Below are 21,880 nucleotides of genomic sequence, written 5' to 3'. Positions count from 1 at the left end.
TTCTCATTTCATTATTTTTAACGTCATGGAAAAAAAAAAAAAACTACCTGAAGACGAGACAAATTACCACCTTTCCCCACTCTCCCCCCCCCCCCACAAAAGAAGGTAAAATCACGCAGCTCTAGCAGTGCAGAACATTCCTGCACACCAGAGAAACCTAATCATGCAAGAATATCATCATATCCAGTGTGTAGCATTTCATAAGAAGCTCAGATCAAGAATAATAATAACATTGCTCTAGGGTGTGTTAGGTAGCGGTGGTGGTGGTGGTGGTGGTGTCGTCGTGAGGTGCTCTTTACATCACCATCGTTAGCCTTGCACTTGCCACACGAAAGATCAAGATATGGTGAAGATGAGTGAACTGGTGTTTGTCATTGAGAAATCACCTTGTTTGTCTAACCTTTGCGTCTTCCAGACGTCTGAAGATGTGCGAGTCAGTTATGTTTATTTACTATTTGTTTATTTGATTGTCTGTTTGGCTATTTATTCATTTATCTATTTATTTAGTCTTTATCTATCTATATAATTATCTACCGATCTATCTATCTGCCTGTCTGTCTCTCTTTCTATCTATCTATCTATCTATCTATCTATCTATCTGTGTATATCTATCTGTCTATCTTTGTATTTATTTACCTATTTTATTCATTGATTTTCTTTTTTCTTTTTTTTTTCTTTTTTTTTCACCTACTCACTATTTGGTAATGACAGAATGGCACTTCACTTGAGCAAGCGTGGGTTGTTTTACTTGAGGGAAGTGCAGCTACAGCCACTGAGAGGTTTGAGACACTCCATCACTCGCATTTGCTGTGAATGCTGTCTTTGATATTATACTCTAAACCTTCACTGATCTATTTATTAAGACCGGGAAGAAGTAAAAGCAGTCAAACGGTGAAAGGAACTTTTTTTTTTTTTTGCGTATTGAATTAAATAGGATGTAGTATAACTAGTTGGTGTTTATGTAGATAATTATGTACATATTTGTCAGAGTTCGTTCGTCAGTCTTTTTTTTTTATTATAAATATTAAGTTTTAAGTATTTAGTAGTCTTCAAAATGGCCTATTTATTTCACGCTGTACCAAAATTGTGTGTGTGATTCGAGATCCAAGTTAACGTATTTTTATTGGCAGCATCTCATGACAAAGTAGCTACTTGCTGTGTGGATGAGAAATCAGCAGCTTCTTACTGATACCATCTCAGGTTAGAGTAGCTTCCCTTACAATCTAGTAACATTTTCTCTCATGACGCGCTTCGAAGTGAATGTTGTCAACTGTGGGGATGGGATGATGGGGTGGTGGCTGAGGGGGCTGCAGCCTCCCGTGGCTTGGGCTGAAAGGATGCTGCTACATAGGCAACTGATCCTCAACGAGCAGAAGAGAGGCAGATTGTCCAGTCATGCAGTAATTGTAGGAGCGTCTTCCATTTATTCCACTTGATGCGTCCTCGGTCAGCAGACAAGATTGTATTTTTCCAACAATAAGTACAACCGTCGCTGTGTTCTCAAAGGTATCTAAACTTCTTTTAACAGAGTTTAATTAAACTTCCTGGCAATTTAAAGCCCCATGGAATTCTAGTGATAGTTTGATGAAAATTGTGCGTAATCTACGGGAAAAGCACTTATAAAGAAAGACCCGAGTAATTACCTGTGAGATTTGAAAATAGTCCTAATGACACTTAAAGCGTTTCCGAGTACGGACCATTATCGCAACCATAGTGCAAGCCTACTTTATTATTGGTATATCACGTGACGAATTGAGATCTAATTAAGAGAAGACAGGTAACTGCAAGGTGTGATGAGGGGCGGCGCGAGATCTTCCCGCTGTGGTGACTCCGCGAAGGGCACCAGTGGGCTAGTAGGAGCCCCTGTACGACTCGCCAGATTCACCAGACCCAAAGCCACGGAAGCGACGGTAATACCTTGGCCTGTAGGACCTGCGGGACCCGTGGCCATACCTGGAGTTGCGGGAGTGGTATCTGGGCCTGTAATGCCTCACGCCGGACTCGTGGGACTCATTAGACCCGAAGCCAACCCTGGACTGGCCGGATCCGCGGGACTTAAAGTAGTACCTTGGCCCGGATAACCTTGGCCTGTAGAACCCACGGGACTCGCTAGACTCACCAGAACCAAAACCGAATCTGGATTCGCCAGACTCACCGGATCCAAAGAAGTACCTTGGCCTGGAGTATCTTGGCCTGTAGAACGCCCCGGACTCACGGGACTTGCCGGAACTGAATCCAAATCTGGACTCTCCGGATTTACCAGAACCAAATCTAAACCTGGACTCGCCAGACTCCAGTGACCCAAAGGAGTACCTTGGCCTGTAGTACCGTGGCCTGGAGTGCCTGGGTCTGTAGAACTCTCCGGACTCAAGGGACTTTCCTGACTCACGGGACTCGCCAGACTCACGGGACTCCCCAGAGCCATAGCTAAATCTGGATTCTCCGGATTCACCAGAACCAAATCCAAACCTGGATTCGCCAGACTCCAGTGAGTCAAAGGAGTGCCTTGGCTTGTAGTACCGTGGCCTGGAGTACCTCGGTCTGTAGAACTCTGCGGACTCACGGGACTCACTAGAACCAAAGGAGAACCTGGACTCTCGGGACTCACGGGACTCCCCGGAGCCATAGCCAAATCTGGTCTCTCTGGACTCACCAGAGCCAAAGCCAAGTCTGGACTCGCCAGACTCGTGGGAGCCGAATGAGTATCTGGGCCTGTAGTAACTTGGCCTGTAGTTCGATGTGGACTCGTGGGACTCTCCTGACTCATCAGAGCCTGCATGGTAGGTCGGCCTGTAGCGTTCACCGGATTCGTAGGAGCCAGAGTCGTAGTGAGCCTCACCCTCGTAGTTGACGTCAGCCAGGAAGCCCGAGTAGCCGTCCACCACGTACTTGACCGTCTGCAGGCGGCCGTCAGGCAGGTGGTTGAAGTAGGAGCCGTGCGTCACGTCGCCGTATCGCTGCTCCCCGTGGCCGAAGTTGTTGCCGTAATAGTCCTTCACTTGGTAATTGTAATCGTATGCTGGCACCTCGGACTCGTAAGACTCGTGGGATTCATAAGATTCACTTGAGTCCTGCAAGGAAGCAAAGTGTATTGTTAGGGTGTGGTCGTGGTCTTGGTGGTGGTCATCATATCGGCAATGTTAATTCACGGTTTGGACCTCGAGATTTGCCCGGCAGCCTCAGCCACTCAAGGAATTCCCTGGGTACCAGACGCCCCTGCCTGAATGTGATCCGCGCGGGAGAGCCTCGTGGCCAGCGTGCTTCGCCACTACTTCGGGAAATGCACAGAGGGCGGTACCCTTCCGGGATGCCGAGAAGTGACGAGGTACCTACCCCGTAGGATGCCTCAGCAGCGACGGCTGCCGCCAGCGCCAGCAGGAGGAGCACCTGTGTCGGGTGGAAGATAGTTGGTGAGGCGAAACGAACTAAGAGTACGAATGAGGGCGCACAGAGACACCCTCGAGCTTGTAGGCTTTGAAAACATCGGAACATGAGCAGATGCTGTAGGTGAAGACAGTCACGTGGTTACCTTAGCAGTCATCGTGCGGTGGTCGAGGAGGTGCATGTGTACAGCATCACTTGGGTACAAACATATATACCCAAGAAGGCAGGTGGTTTCCCGGGTTCTTGTCTGGCCGGTGAAAGTAAAACAAGACCGTTCCCATTTTGCTTGTGGAGATTCTTTAGCGGAAAAAAACAGATTGGTAGGACCATTTACTATACGTTGTGAACCGGTCTGATGGTTATAGGAGGAAATTGCAACAGAGGGCGTGACGAAACAAGCGGTATTGTGGATCAGGTCAGCAGGGCGCGGGGGTCGCCGCCCCACCCTGTGCATCTTTGTGCTCTCACTTGAAGCTGGCGTCTCGAATAAGTGAAGATGAAAATCGTGAGTTTTCAACACGTCATGCTGCTCTCAACACACACACACACACACACACACACACACACACACACACACACACACACACACACACACACACATACACACACACACACTTAAGTGATATACGTAAATCTGAAAAAAAAAAAATCTAATACTTCTGATAATTAGACAGCAAGGTAGATTAATATCATTAAATATCACGACACGTGCACATCTTCATTTCCTTAGCAATCGCAATGGTTCCTTCACGGCTAAGCTTATTCTTTGCCAACACTCAGAGCACTATCAAAATGGTTTGCATAGACATAAAAAAAACAAAATATAGTAGGTTCATTTTGTCCTTTGGCTGTACAAATTTCAGGCTTTGGTAAAAGAAAACGTGTCCAAAAATTTGTAAGTGATTATGGGAAAAAAATGTCTAGCAGTGAAAGGAATAACGTTTTCTTGTAATACTGTGTCACGATTTCCTTGCTCACAGTAACTGTCACTCACACACTATTTGTACAACCAGCGCAGTGTTAAAGAATCTGCCCGTAATGAATTGATGGCTACTTTTACTGGTTGAGTTAAGTAATTGGGTATAGTGAGTTAATTGGGTAGTTTAGAAGTATAATTAGGTAGTTTGAGTGTAATTAACTAGTCTATTAGCTTGTATATAATTATGAAGCTTACCAGGTACATAACGATTAGCCGGTTCATCAGAGAGTTTATAGTTAGTCTGTTTACTAGTTTATAATTATCTTATCTATTAGTTTATAATATTTAGCTTGTTTATTTCTCTGGCTCGTTATTCTTTGGTATTATGTGATTAGTTCGTTTATTAGATACTTTACTAGTATAATTAACTCGTATATTACTTTATTTATAATTAGGCAGTTAAGAAGTGACGAGGTCTGAAGTATTTAAGGGGCAATCAGCTCTCTTATTCTTCCTAACTTCTTATAGATAATTTTGTGTATATTTAAGCATCATGTGACTTGATGCCGTGACGTGACGTGACGTGACGTGACGTGACGTGACGTGTCCTTCCTGATGGTCTCTTAGATTCTTATTTATTTCTTCGATTTTCTTTTTCTTTTTTTTTCTGTTCTCTTCATAAAATCTCTTCGCACTTCCCCCAGAGTGTCACAACTTCAGGAGGTCCCTGCATTCGTGGCTTGTTGTGCGCAAAAGGAAGCAGGAAGTCATATAGAGATGGAGCCTTTTAGATCATTGTTGTCCTCTGATAAATCATTTTGCACACTTTTCTGCTTTTTTGTCCGTTCTTTTGGATCTGTCATTCTTTGTGCGTCATCCTTTATCCGTCATTCTTATTATTAATAGACTATGGATAATTATGCACTTGTATATGTGTGCACACACAAATGTGCATTTCGACTATTTTGATGAGATCATATCTATAACTTTTGTTTTTATGGCATATTAATGGAAAAATCGTTGGTATTATTAATCAGTATTATACCTGTTATAGTACTTAAAGTCTTAACTTAGTCATAAATTTAATGGTAAAGAGAAGGACCTTACAGTGACGTGTTTACAGCTGGCTAGGGTGAGGCTGGTCGGACATTGATTTGCTGGCCAGTAAACCCCATAAGTGCATCAGTTTTTGCCAGACATTTTCATGCATATTCCAGTTTCCAAGTGAATTATTATCCTAGGCCTAGTTAGCACCATTCCTTTGTCTTTTGTTATCGTTTGTTCTCATTCTTTATCCATCATCCGTTGTCATATTTTGTCATTTTTTTTATCAGCTGTCGTTGTCCTGGACGCAGTGACGCCTCGGAAGTAAACTCGTGCCTGATGCAAAGGTGTGAAGAATGACAGCTGTTCCCGGAAGTCACAGTTGAAAGGGCAAAGAAGTTTTCACCGGATAATGGCGGTGAGGGCGTGGCCCTTGGTGCAGGTCAGAGGCGCTCAGCACGGCCAGGCGGTGCGGTCAGCCAGGTGCCTGCAGGTTAATGACACCTGGTCGTCAGGTGCGGAAGTATCTTAAATATTAAGTAACAGGACAAATGAGCGTTATTACCAGGTTCATTTGCAATATTTATTGTAAATAACTATAATGGATGAGGGTGAAAGCGAAGGCGGCGGAAGGAGTCCCAGCGCCGTGATGACCCGAGGCGGAATGAGTTTGGCGCCGTGGCGACGGTGACGATGAAGATGAGGTGGAACTTTGGACTTAACGAACGTTTACTTGGACTCGTCGGAGCCCCTGTAGTACCTGGGTCTGTAATACTCGCTGGAGCCAGAGCCACGGGACTCGTAGGAGCCAGAGTCGTAGTGAGCCTCGCCCTCGTAGCTGACGTCGGCCACGAAGCCAGAGTAGCCGTCAACTACGTACTTGACCTTCTGCAGGCGGCCGTCGGGCAGGTGGTTGTAGTAGAATCCCTCGGTGTAGTCGCCGTCACGGCTTTCTCGGTGGCCGTAGTCGTTGCCGTAATAGTCCTTCACCTGATAGTTGAAGTCGTACTTGGGCTCCTCAGATTCGTAGGAGTCGTAGGACCCATAGGAGCGCTGCAAGGAAGAAAAGTGAATAATTAGTACGTGGTCGTGGTCCGTGGCGGTGGTCGTCATATCAGCATTGTTGAGTCAGAGCCTAAGACTCGCCCGGCAGCCACAGCCACGCCAGGAAGTCCCTGGAAGCCACAAGCTCCTTCAGGAGTGTGTGGCCTGCGGAGCTTCGTATCGTGAAGTTGTGGGAGGCAGAGACGCGACGCGGTACTTACCTCACGAGACCTTCCTTCGGCGGCAGCGGCAGCTACGAGAGCGAGGAGGAGGAGCGCCTGTGTGAAGAAAGAAGAGAGTTAGTGAGGCGGTGGCAGGAGGGAGCGAGAGCAGTGAAGGGAGCACCAAAACTGATCTGGAACTTTATAGACGTATAGGCAGCATTTCAACAAGTGCAGAAGTGGTGGATAGTCGCGGGAAGGCAGGCGGTGATCACCTTGGCGGCCATTGTGCTGTAGTGGTGGCGGTGGATGTGTGCAGACGCCAGATAGGTTCAGGCATACTCGTATATACCCAACGAGGAGAGTGGTTTCCCTAGTTCCTGTGTAACTCTTTCTTTCACAATCTAATCAAGAACCTGGCAGAATAAGAAGTCAAGGTCGCGTGGCAGAATGTTTTTCCCGCAGACTAGTTTGCCGGTTGGGTCCACAACCGAGAGTGAGAGTTGTGGCCTGTGGGAGCCTGTGTGCAGGCTGGGTCAGCGGGACAGGACCCGTCTCCCTTCTCCATCCTACCTGTGGGTGTGTGTCGGCAGGTGATCTCTGGAACCAAACAAAAACTTGCTCACAACACCGTCGCTGCGTTAATGTCACTTCTGTTAATTTCGATCATACTTAAATTACCTTCTTTAATTTCTTGTTTGAACGCAGTGAAGCAGAACACTGGTGAAATAATTGCACATGACTTATATCAAACAGCCATTGGACTGTAGTGTTCCTCACCCCATCACTGAGCTGCGGAATGCGAAGAGAACAAAACCACAAAACTATTTCATACTTGCATCATTAAAGTATTTACCTGCAAGGTGAAAAACGGCTCCCGAGGATGCACAGGTCGGGGAGGTGGGGAGACCATAGCGATCAGGTGGGTCAGGGTGGCTCTGGGGCACATTGCTTGATTCACCGTCTAAAGGTTACGAGTTCGAACATGACTCGCAGCATTTTTCGGTGGGAAAAGTGACGCTCTTGTAACGTAAACTGGAACACATGACCTCAGTGTTGTGGCCCCATAACCCATCATCCTGTATCTCATTTTTTTTTTTTTTTTCATTGTATAGGGGACCAAATACACCAGTGTGGTCATCACTGCAACAAAACCAGCGACTCAGTAAATGACCGTCGAGACTTCTTTTATTTCATGTGATATTTTACTATCAACCAAAGGTTCATAATATGTTGAACCTGGTGCAAATTATTTCATGTTTAATTTAGTGTCGAAGGCAATGCTGGCTTTTGTGCGTCCAGCGTGTGAGAAAAGCGGAAGTTGACGTAGTTTACACCGTCCTGTAATTCAAGACAACATTACCGATGCACTGATTGTTCGCGACGCCTTAACTCTTTAATTGCATATGATTGTATCATATTTCTGATTTCATTAGAGTAAGACTATTTTTAATGCAGCAAATATAAAATTACAAACACTTTTTTTTTATCTACTCTACCACTAATCTCCCCGTCAGTGGTGTCTTTCGAAATAATACACTAAACCAACCTATCTGATTACAGTAGTCAAACTCAGTTACTCAGTCAACCAGGGAATTTCAGTCATTTCAGGGATACACGTCAGGATGTGAGCGTCACGGAAAGAACAGAACAGGTGACAGTGTTTGTCTGAATAGATGACACTTGTCTGGACTTTTGGTTTAATCAAGAATGCTGTTGTTTTGTACTAAGTAAGGAAACAGACGTACAACTTTCCAAGTAAAACAGTGAAGTAACGAGACCCCAGAGAGAAGAAGAGAAATCATTGTCGTGATAGGTACCACATGTAGTGCTGTAAGGCGAAGTGCTGTGTTCACTGTAGTGGTAGGGTTATATTACTCATGACTTCCCTCGACGCCAAACTATAATGAAAGATTGCACGCGAAAGTAGCTGATTTCTACATATTTTCCTTATGATTAAATTGAGGTTTGGTTGTTTGATATCCCAAGACCAGTGACCCATCGCCCAGCGCTGAAACAAACTGGTGATTGATCTCCGTGTGTCCCATAACCAACCATGACAACGCGGCAGGAGTCGAGTATCAGGCACGGCAAGTGGACGTGACTTCACATCACTGCTCCAGAAGTTACAATCAGAGGAAATTTTGGAAATCATGATGATTTTGACCAATGATTTTCTCCAAGTGGATGAAAACTTTTGCTGATCATTCATTGCTAAACAGCACACAGTGTTCTAGTGATAGCTTTGTGGGCTGGTGTGATCCTGGTCTGGCTCAGCATGCGTTTGGTTCTTTGTCAGTCATGGCTGGCCTGGGCTCACCGACGCCCCGGTGATGAGTGTTGCAGAGGCAGTAATACAATGTTCACCAAAGTCACAGCTCAGACACCAAGTTGATCTCAAGTAGTGGTGGTTCCTTGAGATGTCTGGCACGGCCAGGCGTGGTGGGCATTGGCCAGGTGCTTGTGTTCTAATGACACCTACTTGTCAAGGAGGGAGTTTACAGGAAAAAGCAAATAACTATTAGACTCATTTCCAATATTTATTCCTTAAAACCTACATCGAGTGATGAATGGAAAGCGAAAGCGGCGAAAGGAGTCCCAGCGTCGTGGTGACCCGAGGCGGAGACGTGAGTTTGGCGCCGTGGCGACGGTGACGATGAAGATAAAATGGAACTTTGGACTCCACCAACACTCTACGATTCGTTGGAGTCGTAGCCCCTATAGTACCTAGGTCTGTAGTACTCGCTTGAGCCAGAGCCACGGGACTCGTAGGAGCCAGAGTCGTAGTGAGCCTCGCCCTCGTAGCTGACGTCGGCCACGAAGCCAGAGTAGCCGTCAACTACGTACTTGACCTTCTGCAGGCGGCCGTCGGGCAGGTGGTTGTAGTAGAATCCCTCGGTGTAGTCGCCGTCACGGCTTTCTCGGTGGCCGTAGTCGTTGCCGTAATAGTCCTTCACCTGATAGTTGAAGTCGTACTTGGGCTCCTCAGATTCGTAGGAGTCGTAGGACCCATAGGAGCGCTGCAAGGAAGAAAAGTGAATAATTAGTACGTGGTCGTGGTCCGTGGCGGTGGTCGTCATATCAGCATTGTTGAGTCAGAGGCTCCTGCAGGAGTGTGGGCCCTGCGGAGGAGCTTCGTATCGTGAATTTGTAGAGGCGGAGACGTGGCGCGGTACTTACTTCATGAGACCTTCCTTCGGCGGCGGCGGCAGCCACGAGAGCCAGGAGGAGGAGCACCTGTGAGAGGAGGAAAGGTTTGGTGAGGAAGTGGCGGGAAGAGGCGGGAACAAAGAGGCCTTCTAGGCTATATGTAGACAGTATTCGAATAGTGGAGGAGTGAGCAGGTCGGTGAGTGGAGACAATTGAGGGTTACCTTTGTGATCATCTTGCTGTGGTGGGTGAGGTGGTTGTGTCCAGTGTCTGGCTCGGCCACGCATATATACCCAGCAGGGAAGTGAGTTTCTTATCCGGTTGGGTAAAAGTAAGTCTGTAAAACTCCCTCTGATACGGTCTTCACAACCGGGAGTTGTGCAATTAAAATATCAAGGTCGATTTTTTACCTCTCAAAACCGGTTGGGTGGGGGCGCCGCGATGAGGGCGTGTGGGCGCCGTCACCCCGCCGCGGCGCCCTCACTTCTTGTGCGATTATGTGGCGCGCCTTCTAATCTTGCTTGTTGTAGCCGCTCCCCTATGCTGATGTCTGTCTGTCTATGTGCTTGTCTGTCTTCGTGAGGTTATTGTACCCTTTACTCATGTACTCTGTCTGTCTGTGCTTGTCTTTCTTATCATCATTTTTTTCGCTTTTCTTTTTCCGTTCTTCCTTTCTTGTTTGATCTGTTTTTCTCTAGATTCGTCTTAACGTCTCTCTCTCTCTCTCTCTCTCTCTCTCTCTCTCTCTCTCTCTCTCTCTCTCTCTCTCTCTCTCTCTCTCTCTCTCTCTCTCTCTCTCTCTCTCTCTCTCTCTCTCAATACATCACCCCAGACTCACGCAATTAGTTCTATACAGTGTCCACAACAAGATAAACATTGCAACAGATGCTAGAAAAACAAACTACTGAGGTATACGAGAGTTATTACATGTGATTCACGGATGCAGGAAGTGAGGATGTTCTCAGAGTCAGTTATTCACCTTTTTTGACAGAGTGAGCACGCTGAAGGTCAGAGGAGGAGTGAAGTGCGAGAGGCGATTCAGAAATTAAGTAATCGTCTTGGGTTTTTGGACAGAAAGGTCATTTCTATAAGGAATTCGACTAATAAGGCATACAGTTGTAGATTTAAGTAGTGTGTGTGCGTGTGTGTGTGTGTGTGTGTGTGTGTGTGTGTGTGTGTGTGTGTGTGTGTGTGTGTGTGTGTGTTTTTAACAGTACTTTTGGCGATATTAAATTAAAGTTACCTTTCACTGTTTTCTCTTTGTTCTTTGTTTTTTTTTTTGTTTTTTTTCTTGATCCTCTGCTGCCTCGCTTTTCATCCTTTGTTATTAAACTTTTCTCTAACATTTTACAGTACTTCTTCCTTGTTCATTATAGATATTTACTTTTCCTGATTCAATTTTTCTATTGCCTTGTTTAAAAATTTGTGCTTGTGGCTGCTGTAACCAACATAAAAAAGCAAGAGTCGTGGGTTTGAATCTTCTTCGGCTCCCCTGCAGTGTTTTGATTATTGATACAAGATTGCTGTCATGTCTTGAAGTGTTTGTCAATGTGCGCAGTTAAATGGTGTGTAAAAACGCCCGGCTATCTTGTCCATCCCTTGTGCTACAAAATCCTATATATATCGTCGCCTGGTGCATTGACCACCGCGTCTCATTATTATGCAGATTAGCCGCCGGGTAGTGAGTGGCTCAATACTGACTTCGATTCTTATTAAGTGGACCTGCAGGAGGGTGTCTGGTGGTGGTGGTGGTGGTGGTGGTGGTGGTGCTGCTGCAACTGACTGCTATTGCTACTGCTACTGCTGCTACTACTACTATTACTATTACTACTACTACTACTACTACTACTATCACCACCACCACTTCCGGTATTACTACTACTATCACCATCACTTCCGCTACTACTACTACTACTAGTACTCTACAACTACTATTACCACTACTACTACACTATCACCACTACCACCACCACCACCACTACTACTACTACTACTACTACTACTACTCTACAACTACTACTACCACTACACCACCACCACCACCACCAGTACGATAACAGAGGAAGGAGTAATAAACAGAGGAAGGAGTAATTCTAACAAGGAAGGAGAAAACAGAAAGCTGCGAGTGTCAAGAGAGAAGGAGGGCATTGACAGACTTTTCAAACCACATGCTGGTGTTAATGAGTTTTGCAAATAGACGCAGGAAGGTAAAAAAAAAATAAATAAATAAATAAATGCATGATAAATAAAAAAAAAAGTATTCAGGTCACAAGAGGAGGGAGTCATAGCGCCACTTTTACTTGCCACTTAGCAAACACCTTTCTTTCTTTCTTTTTTACGTAAGAGGGTCACTGGCCAAGGGCAAAAAATTATGAGCAAAAGCAAAAAAGGCCCACTTATTGCCGGTTCCCATAAGCTGTCAGATAGTGTTAAAAAAAAAAAAAAGAGGATAAATGTCTTGAAACCCCCTCCTTAAAAGAGTACAAGTCATAGGAAGGATGTGGCTTAAATGTCTGTATTAGAGCAAGAAAATAAAACATGTAATACAACCACAATCACCACCACCACCACCATCACCACCCCATGACCCGGCATTAATATGTATGTATCTATTACCTCCCGTTCGTAAGAGAGAAGGAATGCGGAGTAAAACTTGTCATTATTTTCTTCATGTTCATCGTTGTCGTCATCATTATCCTCGTCGTCATCTCCGTCATCATCATCGTCATCATTATCATCATTATCATCATTATCATCACCATCATTTAGCCACGCATTAATGATGAAATTACGTTGTGCTTTTACTAATGATGAATGCAGCATACGAATGTTAATGATTGCTGACCTTTGACCTGGACCCGTATCTTTAATAATTCTCTCTCTCTCTCTCTCTCTCTCTCTCTCTCTCTCTCTCTCTCTCTCTCTCTCTCTCTCTCTCTCTCTCTCTCTCTCTCTCTCTCTCTCTCTCTCTCTCTCTCTCTCTCTCTCTCTCTCTCTCTCTCGATTTTCAAATGCCAGAAATTATAAATCATGGGTGTTTTCCCGCTAATGATGCGTAATCCTTTTTATGCTGTCACTGGAATCACGAAAACATCCTTGGAAATGCCAGCATCTTACACTACAACTGGTTAAACTATCACAAGAATCACGAAAACATTCTTAAAAACCGCAGTGACCTCCTCTAAAGGTTGCTGAATTATCAGTAGACTCATGAAAAGATAAAAACTTGAACTCTCAGTCACTTCCACTAGAACCTGTTGAAATTGTAGTAGAGATAAGACGCTGAAACGCCCGAGAATGCTGTATCTTTTTATCTCCTCCCCCCCTCGCTCGGACGTAAGGGGGGGGGGTGTGTGGCACAAAACTGTCACAGCACATGATTAAGTTTCCATGTGAGAAAGGAAATCGGGGCACGTCCACCTCAGTTCACAGGTAAGCGTGTTTCCTCAGGTGAGGGAGACAGCAACAATTATGAAGTGAATGGGAAACGAGTGGTCATCTAAGTGGTCATATTTCTCGTGTTAATGTGACCTGATACACTTTGGGGATTGGGGGGGGGCAAGGGGGCGATGACCGAGGCTTAAACCATCTCCCAATTGCAACATGAAAGCCGTTCAGGAGAAAAAAATTAGGCTTTTGTGTCTGAAAATGCAAGTTTGACCTTTTGTTGAGTGAGTGAGTTGGAAGCGCAACAAATTTGGGTCATACACTCACTGTCTTGCTTGGTGCGGGAAGTGGAAGAGTGGCGAGGGTGTGGGTGTGGGTGACGGGCGTGGGGCGGGGAGGGTGAACCGGCCATCGCGCCACCCACCCTCGACCCACGCAGGCAGGGGGATTACTGTCCAGTGGGCGAAGGTTGATTATGGCTGGGGAAACTTCTGGTGGTGATGGTGGTGGTGGTGCTGTTGATGATCATGGTTGTGGTGGTGCTACTACTACTATTACTACTGCTATTACTACTACCACCACCACCACCACCACCACCACTTGCCAATAGGTTGTTCACACTAGGCTGAGGTGGTCGCCGGCTGTTTTAATGTAGGACTCGGTGTACACTCCCACAGTTCTCTGCAGATGCACATTCTGAATTCCCTCTCATAATACACCTTGATGTGCTGTACCTATATGCGTCAAAAAATTAATCCTGAGTGTTTATGTCAACGAGATCCATGTGATTTGATGATGGACCCCAAAGAACAGTTGGTATGGCTAAATACTCGTAACTAAGCTCTCAGTGTTTTCACATTTACTTCTAGTTTCCTGCTATATGTTTGTTTTGAAACGTTTTCCACTGGTTTCTAAAGGGACTGTTTTATATGGCAAATCCCGAAAAAAATAATCGAGCAAGTATTATTTATCTTGCAGGGACACCGTGACGACCGAAACCGTGCCGAACCGAAAGTGCCGATAACAGACATACTGACTTCTCAAAAAAAAAAAAAAAAAAAAAACGGAGGCAGGAGATATGAGTTTACGGTGGTGTTGTAAAACCCCAGTCTATACCAGTGCTGTGGCTCATCGCACGAACATATCACGAAAGAAGAACCAAGGTGTGAAAAGATGAGTAATATTTTCAAAGAAGAAAGCGGCAAGTCAGGGTAAACATTAAGACACACGATGTACGAGTAAATAGACAAGCTGCAACTCAGAGAGAGAAGACACTCGGAAACACGATGTCAACAGACAGTCTTCTCCAGTCCTGCTAAGAATTCGCATCAAAACATGGTTGATTTTTATGTGCCAAGATTTGTAAACTTTTATGTGAATTATATAACTTAAGAGAATAAATTAAACTTACATAGAGAGAAAAAATAGCATTCGTCCCAAAGTAACGATACATCCCAGACCCGAGGTAATGTGCATAGTATTTACCTCGTTAGAAACAGAGCGCGTCATGTGTTTAGGGAACCACTGGGTTAATATATTGACACAGCGGAACGATACATGTTATTTCATTGCCATCATTATAGATCTGACTCACTACCTCCTGCCAGGCAACCGGCACCATTCATCAGATGATAGGATTGAAAGAGACACGTTTTAATTGTTGAGTGTGTGTATTTGGTTGTTCATGAGTTGCGGGAAGGAGGTGACGGCGAAGACACGTGCAACAATGGCGCGGTGGTGACGATGAGGTGATCCTGAACTACTGCACTCCGTGAGGAACTACTTGGACCTGTTGGAGTCGTACCTGGGTCTGTAGTACTCGCGGGAGCCAGAACCACGGGACTCGTAGGAGCCAGAGTCGTAGTGAGCCTCGCCCTCGTAGCTGACGTCGGCCACGAAGCCAGAGTAGCCGTCAACTACGTACTTGACCTTCTGCAGGCGGCCGTCGGGCAGCTGGTTGTAGTAGAATCCCTCGGTGTAGTCGCCGTCACGGCTTTCCTTGTGACCGAAGTCGTTGCCGTAGTCGTCCTTCACCTGGTAACTGAAGTCGTACTTGGCCTCATCGGACTCGTCCGAGCCGTAGGAGCCCTGCAAGGAAGCAAAGTGCACAGTTAGTGTGTGGGCGTGGTCCGGGACGGCGGTCGTCATATCGGCAATATTCAGTCACAGCTCGGAATTGAAGATGCGTCCGGCAGGAGCAGCCACTTCGGGGAGTCCTGTAGGAGTGTCGGCTGTGTGGGGCACACTCGGGGACGAGGGTCGTGTCCCTACGACTGGCGAGGGACGCGGCGCGCTACCTACCTCTCGGGACCGTGAGCTCTCGGCGGCGGCGGCTGCCACCAGAGCCAGGAGGAGGAGCACCTGTGGAGGGAGGAGGAGAGGTGATGAGGCACCGGCGGCTGTGGGGCGGGAGCAGAGAGGGGCGACCCCAGAGACTCTGCAGGTACACACACACCCTTAAAGACAATGTTTGGACAGGTACAGGACGCGGAGGGAAAATGTCAAGCGCTGCACGGTGCGGGAGAAGACAGTGGAGTGGTACCTTGGCGTTCATTGCGCGGTGACTGCGGTGGAGGAGGCGAGGAGGTTGTCGCTGTCGTGGAGAGGAGTTGGTTGTGTCGAGGGACAGATGGACACGCGCTTATATATCAAACTGGCGCTGCTCATTCGCGGATTGGTTGCTCTGGTTTCATTCGCAAACTAGGTAACCGGTGAGAGAAGGTTACTTCTTGTGCGGCAAATTTGTGTCTGGACCTTTTAAAAGTGAACTGGTGTCACAGAATATCAAGGTCGTCCACTGACTGGCATTTTTGTACCAAAGTATCCTACAACCGGTTGAGACGGGGCGCTGAACCGTGCAGTGGGTCACCCAGCCGCGGGAGGTACTACTCCAAGTACACCAAGTAGTACACAAGTTCCACCTGCTCCACACTTGAGGGTTTCTTGAACTCTGAACTTGTGAAAACTGACATTGTGCATCGAGTGCCGTAGAAGAACAACACAATACAATAAAAATTCAAATATAATACAAAGAAACAAATAGAAATCGTTCATGCTTGGAGCCAACCTGTGACATTAGGGAAGCAGCAAAGAGGGAGACCAATTACCTCAAGAATACATGTTTGTTGCAACAAGAAGCGCGCGCTGAACACACACCTTCCTGGATTGACGTGACAGAGCAGAGCAGATCCGCACCACGACACTAATGGCAGGTTACGCTGTGTTATTCATTCACGATTGCCGTAAAGAAGAACAATTGTACTTTTATATCAATATTCTTTTCTTACTTTCCATCATTTATGGATCTGTAATCTTTGATGAAAATTTTTAATTGCATAATCATATTAGAAACACACTTTTTTTTTTTATTGATGTATACTTTTCATATTAATATTCTTCTCGTACTTTTCATGATTTATGTATCTGTAACCTTAGAGAAAAATCTTTAATTGCATTTTTTTTAAATGTGAATAACTTTCAATATAAAAAATTTCCTCTGGTAATTGGAACATGTTCCTTACTTAATGGTAAAGGTAGATTGTACTGGAAGGCATCGAACTGGTACAACTGAGATGTCTGTTGATGAGCTTACTCATGAATGGCAATTTCAAGAGTAAATTAAGTGTAATCTGATGCTCTATGAATGCATGAACCCCACCACTTCATTACGGACGGCCTGTGTCAATTAGGAGGCTCATAATACTGAAGAATCCCTTATCTTACTCAATATTTTAGACCTTTTTTGTGATTGATTATTAATATTCACACAATCAGAGATTCACACAAACATTCAAACACTTAATGCTGCGTTTTCTTTGCCATGTCACTCGCACTGAAGGAGGACTTACCTTAGTCTTGTGCCCTTATTCACCCCATTTGAACCTCTTACCCTCAGAAGCATCATATATTATCCTGAAACATTTGACTCATTATGTGAATAGGAAGAGTGACATGCCCATCCCGTGTTCTGTGCCTTCTCAAATGTTCTTATTTCCTTCCTCAGTCAAGGTTTTCAGTGTCAGGTCAAGAAGGTCGTCAGGGTCAGGTCAAAGAGGTCACATTGATTGGTTGACTGTCGTGAAAAAAATATTGGTCAATAATTGCAAAAAATAAATAGAAGAAGGCCGTTTTATTGACGTTTTGCCTAAGGTCAACAGAGAAAAATTCCAATAGCTTTGCCTGTTTCACTCCAAGGGTTTCTCAGTATGCTACAAGTCATGGAAGGATAGAACAACAGAGACAGGCAGAGAGCGCCAGAGTTCACAACGCTTCCAGTACAATTTCTTCGTCGCCTCAGATATGTTCGCCTTTCTTATGAGTGACAGCTTCAAGGCAGACTCGTTCACAAATGCGTAGCTTCCTGAGTTCAGGTAAACATGTATCCCAAAATTTTCTGAAAGTATTGTTATTTTGAATAAAAAGTCAAATATGTTTTTAATCTAAACCGATCTCTGTAAAACTCAAAATACTATTTTACATATATATATATATATATATATATATATATATATATATATATATATATATATATATATATATATATATATATATATATATATATATATATATATATATATATGTTACAGTCAATACCTGAATCCAGACAATTTGTAAAGTGACTTATTTTTTCAGGCAATTTGTGAACTGCCTGGTTAGGTTAGGTTAGGTTAGGTTAGGTTAGGTTAGGTTAGGTTAGGTTAGGTTATAACCTAACCTAACCTAACCTAACCTAACCTAACCTAACCTAACCTAACCTAACCAGGCAGTTCACAAATTGCCTGAAAAAATAAGTCACTTTACAAATTGTCTGGATTCAGGTATTGACTGTAACATATATATATATATAAAGGTTCTTTTATAAGTAAATAACATATCACATTTGTTAGAGAAGAATTCTTGAAATTCAAATTCTTTCAAAAATTTTAACGCAGGTCCGGACCTGTACGAAAAATTGGAAAAAAATTTCTGATAAAGATTTTTCGTCTAACGTTTGAGATGATTAAATTATGAAATGCAGAAGAAGAATATTGATTTAAAATGCATGTATCAATCTAAAAAGAGTGTTTTCCAAGTGTCTTCATTTTGTATAAAATGTTAAATATGATTTTTATCTAAACCGATCTCTGAAAAACTCAAAACACTATTTTACAGATGTAAAATGCTTCTTTTTATAAGTAAAGAACATATCACATTTGTTTGGGGAAAATTCTTTAAATTCAAATTATTTCAAAAAATTTAACGCAGGTCCGGACCTGTGCGAAAAATTGAAAAAAAAAATTCCTGATAAAAATTTTTCATCTATGGTTACAGACGATCAAATAATGAAATGCAAAAGAAGAATATTTATATAAAATGCATATATCAATTGAAAAAAATGTGTTTTCCAAGTGTCTTTATTTTGAATAAAAAGTTAAATATGTTTTTAATCTAAACCGATCTCCGAAACATTCAAAACACTATTTTACACATGTATAAAGGTTCTTTTATAAGTAAAGAAAATATCACGTTTGTTAGACAAAAATTCTTGAAATTCAATTTTTTCAAAAACTTTAACGCAGGTCCGGACCTGTACGAAAAATTGAAAAAAAACATTCAGATAAAATTTTTTCAACTATGGTTACAGATGATTATATTATGAAATGCAAAAGAAGAATATTTATATAAAATATATATATATATATATATATATATATATATATATATATATATATATATATATATATATATATATATATATATATATATATATATATATATATATATATATATATATATATCAATTGAAAAAGTGTGTTTTCCAAGTGTCTATATTTTGAATAAAATGTTAAATACGTTGTTAATCTACACCGATCCTCGAAAAACTCAAAACATTATTTTACATATGTATAAAGGTTCTTTTCTAACTAAAGAACATATCACATTTGTTAGAGAAAAATTCTTGTAATTCAATTTTTTTCAAAAATTTTAACGCAGGTAAAGTGTACGAAAAATTGAAAAATATTTTATGATAAAAATTTTTCATCTAAGGTTACAGATGATTAAATTATGAAATGCAGAGGAAGAATATTTATATAAAAGGTACATATCAATTGAAAAAGTGTGTTTTCCAAGTGCTGTACGAAAAATTGAAAAAAAATTTTCAGATAAAAATTTTTCAACTATGGTTACAGATGATTATATTATGAAATGCAGAGAGTTTTCAGGGGCACGTTGTTGCAGTTTTGTGTGATGCTAATATCAGTACTCTGTAGAAACATCATGAGTAGCGTGGTTGTTACGTGATCTCTTAATTATACACGAGTTCTTCAGCCAATTGTCCAGCGCTACCTGTTTACAAATCCAAAATAAGATTACGATGTAGGCACCAACCAGCTCGTCATCTTATTGTTCTAGCAGTGCCTTCATTTGGTGATGGTGGAAACACTTGTTTGCTGTTTTACCTGTGTCATGAATTTCGTGGGTTTCTACAATGAATAAGACTCCTCATAACCACGCGATGTGAGATCGCCCTGCCACTTCAGCCTCAGAGGTGGGCAGGCAGTCAGTGATGACACACAGGCCTGGAGGGATGCACGCCTGCCTCGTATTTAGTGAACGCTGGCTTGCTGTACATCGCTGATGATTACAAAATTCATTCCCTCTTTGAGACACGACCTAATAATAAAGAAATTAAAACTTGGAAGGAAAAAATGGCATGTAAGTGATTCGAATATGGCTCTGGACACGAAAGAATTTCCCAGCGACTCCAAAGTTTAAGAGTTCAGTTTTCTTTACCAATATTCTTTATCTTTCGATTTGTAGTGCTTTGTATTAAATGCCACTACGGTTTGTGTGTGGTGGTGTGAAAGTTATCATTTTTTTCGCAAATGTTAATGTGAGAAGATGACATTATCGCTTATGTTTTAGTTTTGTAAAGGTCATGTTACTTTTCATTCATGGTGGCCTGTTACTGGTTTTAAGGGTGACCTGCCGAAGCATTCATGTTATTGTCCTGTTGTTCAAGAACACTTTTTTCTTTCTTTGTTTCTTGACTGCCTGCCTTAGATAGGACAGGCAGAGGGAGAGATGGCATGGTGTCCCTTCTACTTTTCATCCTTTTCTCCCTTCGCTCTGTCATGTTCACGCACACGCAGTTTAATACTCTTGTGGTGGTGCGCAATTCAGCAAATACCTTTCATATTGACAAACAAATTAATGACGTGTTCAACCTACGTAATCTCATTCTTTACCAAAATTAAATCAAGAGTGTTTCGTCTGCATGTGGAGGAAGCGATAGATTGATCTCATAGAAACGTCGGTAAAAGATCTCTAGGACCTTCCTGACGTCCTATGCAGAGCCTTGAGTTGCATCCTTGGAAATGACCCACCCCTCTGGCTTCTGGTGTTCTGCAGGGCACGTGAAGCCTGACACTTGCCCTAATGAGAGGACCTCATAAAACATTTGTGAATAGCGAGTGGGAGGAAGGAAGTCATTGACCGGTTTGCAGCGAGAGGATTGAAACAGACACGTTTTAATTGTTGAGTGTGTGTATTTGGTTGTTCATGAGTTGCGGGAAGGAGGTGACGACGAAGACACGTGCAGCAATGGCGCGGTGGTGACGATGAGGTGATCCTGAACTACTGCACTCCGTGAGGAATTACTTGGACCTGTTGGAGTCGTACCTGGGTCTGTAGTACTCGCGGGAGCCAGAACCACGGGACTCGTAGGAGCCAGAGTCGTAGTGAGCCTCGCCCTCGTAGCTGACGTCGGCCACGAAGCCAGAGTAGCCGTCAACTACGTACTTGACCTTCTGCAGGCGGCCGTCGGGCAGCTGGTTGTAGTAGAATCCCTCGGTGTAGTCGCCGTCACGGCTTTCCTTGTGACCGAAGTCGTTGCCGTAGTCGTCCTTCACCTGGTAACTGAAGTCGTACTTGGCCTCATCGGACTCGTCCGAGCCGTAGGAGCCCTGCAAGGAAGCAAAGTGCACAGTTAGTGTGTGGGCGTGGTCCGGGACGGCGGTCGTCATATCGGCAATGTTCAGTCACAGCTCGGAATTGAAGATGCGTCCGGCAGGAGCAGCCACTTCGGGGAGTCCTGTAGGAGTGTCGGCTGTGTGGGGCACACTCGGGGACGAGGGTCGTGCCCCTACGACTGGCGAGGGACGCGGCGCGCTACCTACCTCTCGGGACCGTGAGCTCTCGGCGGCGGCGGCTGCCACCAGAGCCAGGAGGAGGAGCACCTGTAGAGGGAGGAGGAGAGGTGATGAGGCACCGGCGGCTGTGGGGCGGGAGCAGAGAGGGGCGACCCCAGAGACTCTGCAGGTACACACACACCCTTAAAGACAATGTTTGGACAGGTACAGGACGCGGAGGGAAAATGTCAAGCGCTGCACGGTGCGGGAGAAGACAGTGGAGTGGTACCTTGGCGTTCATTGCGCGGTGACTGCGGTGGAGGAGGCGAGGAGGTTGTCGCTGTCGTGGAGAGGAGTTGGTTGTGTCGAGGGACAGATGGACACGCGCTTATATATCAAACTGGCGCTGCTCATTCGCGGATTGGTTGCTCTGGTTTCATTCGCAAACTAGGTAACCGGTGAGAGAAGGTTACTTCTTGTGCGGCAAATTTGTGTCTGGACCTTTTAAAAGTGAACTGGTGTCACAGAATATCAAGGTCGTCCACTGACTGGCATTTTTGTACCAAAGTATCCTACAACCGGTTGAGACGGGGCGCTGAACCGTGCAGTGGGTCACCCAGCCGCGGGAGGTACTACTCCAAGTACACCAAGTAGTACACAAGTTCCACCTGCTCCACACT

The 21,880-nt window shown here is 44.2% G+C and overlaps 4 protein-coding genes across 4 annotated transcripts; all 4 read right to left on the bottom strand.

Moving 5' to 3' along the window:
- Window positions 1-1,105: 1,105 nt before the first annotated feature.
- LOC135115675 (pro-resilin-like) lies at window positions 1,106-3,625 on the bottom strand. The gene is made up of 3 exons (XM_064032595.1): window positions 3,530-3,625; window positions 3,334-3,387; window positions 1,106-3,071 (listed from the first exon to the last, which is right to left on the bottom strand). Exons 1-3 carry the CDS (start codon window positions 3,563-3,565, stop codon window positions 1,851-1,853), a joined length of 1,311 nt encoding a protein of 436 aa, XP_063888665.1. The 5' UTR covers window positions 3,566-3,625; the 3' UTR covers window positions 1,106-1,850.
- Window positions 3,626-5,916: 2,291 nt separating this feature from the next.
- LOC135115674 (pro-resilin-like) lies at window positions 5,917-6,933 on the bottom strand. Its single transcript, XM_064032594.1, has 3 exons — window positions 6,828-6,933; window positions 6,613-6,669; window positions 5,917-6,400 (listed from the first exon to the last, which is right to left on the bottom strand). Exons 1-3 carry the CDS (start codon window positions 6,837-6,839, stop codon window positions 6,077-6,079), a joined length of 393 nt encoding a protein of 130 aa, XP_063888664.1. The 5' UTR covers window positions 6,840-6,933; the 3' UTR covers window positions 5,917-6,076.
- Window positions 6,934-9,073: 2,140 nt separating this feature from the next.
- Window positions 9,074-21,588, bottom strand: LOC135115625 (uncharacterized). Its single transcript, XM_064032552.1, has 7 exons — window positions 21,490-21,588; window positions 21,249-21,308; window positions 20,730-21,035; window positions 20,457-20,505; window positions 9,926-10,014; window positions 9,733-9,789; window positions 9,074-9,572 (listed from the first exon to the last, which is right to left on the bottom strand). The coding sequence occupies exons 1-7, from the start codon at window positions 21,499-21,501 to the stop codon at window positions 9,246-9,248; spliced, it is 900 nt and encodes a 299-aa protein (XP_063888622.1). The 5' UTR covers window positions 21,502-21,588; the 3' UTR covers window positions 9,074-9,245.
- LOC135115673 (pro-resilin-like) lies at window positions 14,741-15,730 on the bottom strand. The gene is made up of 3 exons (XM_064032593.1): window positions 15,632-15,730; window positions 15,391-15,450; window positions 14,741-15,177 (listed from the first exon to the last, which is right to left on the bottom strand). The coding sequence occupies exons 1-3, from the start codon at window positions 15,641-15,643 to the stop codon at window positions 14,869-14,871; spliced, it is 381 nt and encodes a 126-aa protein (XP_063888663.1). The 5' UTR covers window positions 15,644-15,730; the 3' UTR covers window positions 14,741-14,868.
- Window positions 21,589-21,880: the final 292 nt, after the last annotated feature.

This window comes from Scylla paramamosain, chromosome 29, assembly GCF_035594125.1.
Source record: "Scylla paramamosain isolate STU-SP2022 chromosome 29, ASM3559412v1, whole genome shotgun sequence".
NCBI lineage: Eukaryota > Metazoa > Arthropoda > Malacostraca > Decapoda > Portunidae > Scylla > Scylla paramamosain.
The sequence above is the reverse complement of the archived record's forward strand: the minus strand, read 5'-3'. Positions and strand labels throughout refer to the sequence as shown.

Excerpts from the sequence above, each read along its gene's own strand:
- LOC135115675 (XM_064032595.1), bottom strand. The coding sequence starts at position 3,565 with ATGCACCTCCTCGACCACCGCACGATGACTGCTAAG. Across the intron at positions 3,388-3,529 it reads ACCGCACGATGACTGCTAAG|GTGCTCCTCCTGCTGGCGCT; the intron begins GTAACCACGTGA and ends CACCCGACACAG. Across the intron at positions 3,072-3,333 it reads CTGCTGAGGCATCCTACGGG|GACTCAAGTGAATCTTATGA; the intron begins GTAGGTACCTCG and ends GCTTCCTTGCAG.
- LOC135115673 (XM_064032593.1), bottom strand. Across the intron at positions 15,178-15,390 it reads AGAGCTCACGGTCCCGAGAG|GGCTCCTACGGCTCGGACGA; the intron begins GTAGGTAGCGCG and ends GCTTCCTTGCAG.
- LOC135115674 (XM_064032594.1), bottom strand. Across the intron at positions 6,401-6,612 it reads CCGAAGGAAGGTCTCGTGAG|CGCTCCTATGGGTCCTACGA; the intron begins GTAAGTACCGCG and ends TCTTCCTTGCAG.
- LOC135115625 (XM_064032552.1), bottom strand. Across the intron at positions 21,036-21,248 it reads AGAGCTCACGGTCCCGAGAG|GGCTCCTACGGCTCGGACGA; the intron begins GTAGGTAGCGCG and ends GCTTCCTTGCAG. Across the intron at positions 9,573-9,732 it reads CCGAAGGAAGGTCTCATGAA|CGCTCCTATGGGTCCTACGA; the intron begins GTAAGTACCGCG and ends TCTTCCTTGCAG.